General features: G+C 44.5%; 1 protein-coding gene across 4 annotated transcripts in view; it reads left to right on the top strand.

The window, feature by feature from the left end:
- Positions 1-1092: 1092 nt before the first annotated feature.
- LOC140480099 (endophilin-B1-like) overlaps positions 1093-6000 on the top strand; it is a 40737-nt gene continuing 35829 nt past the window's right edge. For 3 of the 4 annotated variants that reach the window (XM_072574744.1, XM_072574743.1, XM_072574742.1), the window contains exon 1: positions 1151-1331. In XM_072574744.1, the coding sequence (XP_072430845.1) occupies positions 1269-1331 (63 nt within the window). In that variant the 5' untranslated portion in view covers positions 1151-1268. Of the gene's footprint in view, positions 1332-6000 lie in introns of all 4 variants that reach the window. The other variant, XM_072574745.1, reaches the window with a different exon arrangement.

Raw genomic sequence — 6000 nt, 5'->3', positions numbered from 1 at the left:
TCTCCATAGATGGTGCTGGGCCTGCTGAGCCTTTCCAGCAATTTCTGTTTCTGATTTCCAGCATCCGCAGTTCTTTCAATGTTTATTTTGCTGTTGTTATGCCTAGGGGTTGCTAAATGACCGTGGTTTTGCTGATTAGGCAGAAGTGGGTACTGTTTATGCTGGAGATTAGAGACAAATTTAGAGTGGACCTGGAAAATCTTGGTTGTATTGACTGGTTAATCCAGGTTCCTGGGAGTTGATTGGTTGATTGACGGGTTGGGTGATGATTGGGTAATCCTGAGGAAGGGTTCCAGTTGTTTATTGGTTCTTCGTCTGAGATGGACGCCTATTGGCTAATTTTCAGACTGTACGACAAGCAGTGGATGACCGTCCAAGTAGACACCGATTGGTTAATCCTCGGGCGGTTATTGGTTTCCCATTTTAGGGGATGATGATTGGTTCAACCCAAGGCAGATGGTGAATAGTTTTCTGGTGGAGAGGTGGTGATTGGGTAATCCTGGTGCAGGTTGCTGGACAGTGATTGGCTTCCCAGCAGAGGGGACGGTGGTTCATTAACATTGTGGAGGTATTTGGGATGGCAATTGCTTCTCCAGTGGAAGGTTCGGTGACTGGGTAAAACTGTGGACAACTGATTGGTTCTCCAGCAGAGGGGGCGGTGATTGGTTAAGACTGAGGCATGATTCGGGATGGCGATTGGTTCTTCAAAGGAGGGGACGGTGATTGGTTAAGACTGATGCACGATTCTGGATGGCGATTGGTTCTCCAACCAATGGGGCGGTGATTGGAAAAGACTGGGGCACGAGTCGGGATGGCGATTGGTTCTCCAACAGAGGGCGCGGTGATTGGTTAAGATTGAGGCATGATTCGGGATGGCGATTGGTTCTCCAAAGGAGGGGACGGTGATTGGTTAAGACTGATGCACGATTCTGGATGGTGATTGGTTCTCCAACAGAGGGCGCGGTGATTGGTTAAGATGGTGGAACAATTCTGGATTGCGATTAGTTCTCCAGCGGGGTAGGACGGTGATTGGTTTGGATCGTGGCACGATTCTGGATGGCGATTGGTTCTCTAGCGGAGGGGGCGGGTGATTGGATGACCCCGTGGGTGGACCCAGACTCGCGATTGGTCGAGCGGTGCGGAGGCGGGGCGGTGATTGGCTGGGTCTGTTTGTTTGTTTGTTTGTGTGTCGTGTGGGGGTGGGGCAGGAGGCGGCTCGAGCCCGAGCCCGAGCCCCCGTCACCGACACCGACACCGCTCCAGACGCCATGGACTTCAACGTGAAGAAACTGGCGGCCGGAGCCGGCACCTTCCTCAGCCGCGCCGTCCAGGTAGAGGGCTTCATACAGGCCGCGGGGGGAGGGGGGCGGGCTGAGGGCTGAGGCCGAGTGGGCAAGGCCCAGCCCGAATGTGGACGTGTAGGTGGAGGTTTGACAGGCCCGGGGTCTGAGGCGGCCGTGCTGAGGGGGTGAGGGGTCAAGTAGGCCACCCCCCCCGCCCCAACTCCCCTCGTCCCCGGTTGTAAAATGAGAAATAACAAGCTCCACTCGGTGCCAGGCGGCGCCCAGGCTCCCCTGGGGAGTGGGCACTCCCTCCCAGCCCAGCTCCTGGTGATGTTTCACTTGAGTAAATTACTGGGTTTATCTCACTGGTGATTTGTCTTTTCTTTTTGCTCTCAAACTCCACTCTCTGTTTTCTTTCCATACTCTTTGGCAGAGGAAAATAAACCTCTTCCCCTTCCCAGACCAAGGCATTTCCAATTCAGAATAGAAACAGAAAGCTCCTATTGTGTCTGGAAAGTTAATGTGGGGTGTAGTCACTCCTGTCAGATTCTCGAGAGGAAGTATATTCCCACCACAATTGGGGCCTGTCTCTCTCTCTCTCTCTCTGTTGCTATCTGTAGCATTTTATTATTTTTGTGCTTGTGGGTTTCTGCGCATTTCTGATTTTTCTGAGCTGAGGTGAGTGGCAAATTGAAAGTCGATGCTCCACATCGATTACCGGGCATGGCAGATTGACAGAATTTCTGAAACTAGTGAAAACATTAAAGAGGGAGACGTTAGATTAAAGGTAAACTGGTGAGAAACTTAAAACCAGAAATATAGAGCTTCTGCAACTACGTAAAAAGGAAGCTAGTCGTGAAGGTAAGCACTGGTTCCTTCTTGGATGAAGCTAGAAATTAATAATGGCAGAAATTTTGAACAAGTAATTTGTATTTTTGTGGTAATGTACCTTAAGTGTGGACCAAAGGGAGAGAGGAATGTACTGATTTCACGAGAGAAAAACTGAAAGCTGACAAGTCTGTTGGTTTCTGATTGACTGCACCCACACGTCATAACATGAGTGTCTCTCAATGGAGAAGGCAGTAGTGAGCTATTGTCTTTGGACAACTGTGGCCCTTTGGGTATAGGTATACCCAGTGTTGTTCAGACGGTCATTTAGTGACACATTTGATGTAGATCCAAATCAGGACTGTGTGGGGCTTGGAGTGGGACTTGCAGGTGGTGATGATCCTATTTGTCATCTCCCCTTGTCCTTCTAGGAGGTAGAGTTCTCAGCTTTGGAAGATGTTTTTGAAGGAGCCTTGGTGAATAACTGCAGTGTATCAGTAGTGGAGGGAGTGAAAGTTGAAGGTAGTGGATGGTACATCAGTCAGATGGGCTGCTTTGCCCTGGGTTGCGTTGATGGAACTACACATGTCCAGGCAAATGGAGAATATTCCATCACTTTTCTAACTTGTCTTGTAGATGATGGGTAGGCACTGGGAAACAGAAGGTGAGTTAGTCACTGTAGAATTGCAAGCTCTGACCATCTTTTCTTGCTACGATATTTACGTGGATAGTTCAGTTTCTGATCACTGTGTTGTTAGTGCGAATTTGAGATGGTAATGCCATTGAACGTCAAGGCACGTTGATAAGATTCTTTTTGTTGAAGATGGCCATTACCTGGCACTTGTTTGGCACAAATGTTAGTTGCCACCTAATCCAAGCTTGGATGTTGTACAGGTTTTGGTGTGTGAGGTCATGGACTGCTTCAGACTCTAAGGAGTTGAGTGATGCAGAACATTGTGCGATTTTCACCTAACATCTCCACTTGTCTTAATATTTTTAGTCCTTAATGAGATATATGCATCTCTGGCTCGGCCAGCATTTGCTGCCCTTCCCTTATTTGTCCAGAGGGAGGTTACAGCAGCTGTGTTGCTGTGGGTCTGGAGTCGCATGTAGACCAGACCAGGTAAGGATGGCAGATCTCCTTCCCTAAATGACATTGTTAAACCAATATTCTTTCTTACAACAATTGACAGTTGTTACATGATTGTAAGTAGGCTAGAATCAGAGTTTTTATTTTTAGATTTTTTTTATTAAATTGAAATTTCACCATCAGCCATGATGGGATTTGAGCACACCTCCCCAGAATGTTATCCTGGGGTTCTGGATTACTCATCCAGTGATATGACTATAACATTATGTAAATAATGTTAAGCATTCAATGGAAGGCATTAATGAAGCAGCTGAAGATGTTTGGGCCTTGGACACTTATTAGGAGGCCTATGTTCACATCCCACCTGCTCTAGAAGTGTGTAATAACATCCATGAACATGTTGATTAGAAAATAGCGACCCGGAAGAACTCCAGTGACGTTCTGTGGCTGAGATGATTGAGTTCCAAAAATCACAACAGTTTTTCTTTGTGCTAGGTGTGACCCCAACCAGTGGAGAGTTTTCCTCCTTATTCCCTTTGACTGTAGTTTTGGTGGGCTTTGTTGATATCTCATTTGGTCAAGGCGAGTCAGTCTCCCCTCTTCTCTCTTATCAATGCCTGAAGCAAGGTTGTAATAAAGTCAGTAGCTGAATAGCACAGGCAGAATCCAAGCTGAGCAGGTTATTCCTTTGCAAGTACCACTTGATAGTCTGTTGACAATCCCTTGTTTCATTGATGATGAGGAGTAAACTGATGGGGTATTAATTAACCCGGTTGGATATATCCTGCTTTTTTGTACAGGTCATACTTGCACTTTTTTCCACATTTTATATAGTCATATAGGCCAGAAACAGCTCATACAGTCCAACTGTCCATACTGACCATAATGCCATCTAAACTAGTCCCACCTGCCTGCCCTCGGCCCATATCCCTCAAATGTTTGGCAGGTTGAGAGTCTTGAAGTTGACCTGGAACAGTTTGACTAGGGGTGCAGCTAGTTCTGGAGCACAATCTTCCAGTTCTATTGTAAGAATGTTGTCAGGACTCAAAGACGCTTTGCACTATCTATTGTCTTCGGCCATTTCTTAGTATCATGTGGAGTAAAATCATATTAACCTCATTAGTTACGTTAAGTTCAGTGAATTGAATTAACCTAATATCTGTTATTGCAAAAAATTTGGAATTCACAATTGAAGTTGCAGTGGTGCTTTTAGAAAATCAATGCAATCAGGCAGAGTCAACAAGTTTTTATGAAAAATAAAGTTTATTGATTACTTTATCGATTGCCATAAGTTTTGAAATTATTTGACACATTTGTTAGAGGTCTTTGAGATGTAACAGGCAGAACTGATAAATCCAGTGGATTGAGATTTCCAAAAGGCATTTGATAAGGTGCCACATAAAAAATTGCCCACGATAAGAGTTCATGATGTTAGCATGGATGGAGGATTGGCAAACTAATAGGAAACAGAATTGGATAAAGAGGCATTTTCCAGATGGCAAATGGTCAGTATTGGAGTATCACAGGGATCAGTGCTGTGACCTCAGATATTTAGTCTGTGTAATGACTTGGATGAAGGGATTGAATGTATTGTAACAAATTTGCAATTTTTGTGAAGATTTGTGGCTGAGTTTGTGGTTCAGGTAGGATCCTTACACACAGATGATGAGGTACACCAGATCGACTGGGACAATACATCCAATTGTGGGGCAGACTAAATAAAGACACGCACAGGAATTCCTAGAGACTGGAACTCCATCAACAAACACATCAATTTGGACCCCATTTACCAACTTCTCAGAAAAAGAACCGGAAGTTTATCACCCACCTTAACAGACCAAGACACACAAATAGAAAATGGGACAGAACACCAGCGCTTAAACAGATGCTTGCTGATAATGTTACCCAGCATGTGACAAAAAGTCTGAGAACAAATCTTCCAACTCAGCGAGCAAACTTACAACGTGAATTACAAAGGTGGGTACACAAGCAAGTTGGAGGAAGACAGTCTACAAATAGATATAGATAGGTACACTGAGTAAACAACAGTAATAAGACAGTAACCTTGTTGCAAAGTTTAATACTGTGATTGGGTGGTGGGATTTTGGTATCAGAGGTTCCACTGTATGGCTTTTCTTATTTGTATATTTTTGGAGATTTCTGAAATAATGTATATTCTCTAGCTGGCACTTTTGTAGTAAATAGTGCAATGTATTCAAATGGTTTTTGTTTTTTGATAATCAGCGAATGTCGTGCCATCTTTTTTGGTAATGACTAGGATGGGTGTGTTGTACTATTGCTGCGAAGGACCTTTGGTTCCCCCACTTCAGTTGATTACCTTCTTCAAACTAGAAAGTGGAAATCAATAGGTTAGTCTGCCATCACTGACAACTTAAGATTCTCCATATGATGCACTGATGTAGTCACTTGTTTGCTTGTTGTCAAGTGAAAGGGAATGCTGCCTTTTAAGAGTAAAGGTGGGTTGGGGTCTTTTAAGCAGCTTTCTCAACGTTTGCTACCAGCTGCAGAAAAAACACACCACACCAATCAGAATTAGGTATATAACCTTCACCAGGAATTCAAGAATTCACCTATGCGCACCAAAAAGAAGCACTCAGCCTTCTGTCATTGCTGAGTATTGCCACTTTGATGACAGGCTGTGCATTATTCATCCTTCTTTTCCTTGACTTTTCTGCAACCTTTGAACATTTTACCACACACATGCCTTACAGTTTGTCTTCTGTTTTGCACAATCTGTCTTCTGCGTTGCACTGTTCGATATTGTTTGGTTCGAGTTTT

Source organism: Chiloscyllium punctatum, chromosome 7, assembly GCF_047496795.1.
Source record: "Chiloscyllium punctatum isolate Juve2018m chromosome 7, sChiPun1.3, whole genome shotgun sequence".
Taxonomy (NCBI): Eukaryota; Metazoa; Chordata; class Chondrichthyes; order Orectolobiformes; family Hemiscylliidae; genus Chiloscyllium; species Chiloscyllium punctatum.
The sequence above is the reverse complement of the archived record's forward strand: the minus strand, read 5'-3'. Positions and strand labels throughout refer to the sequence as shown.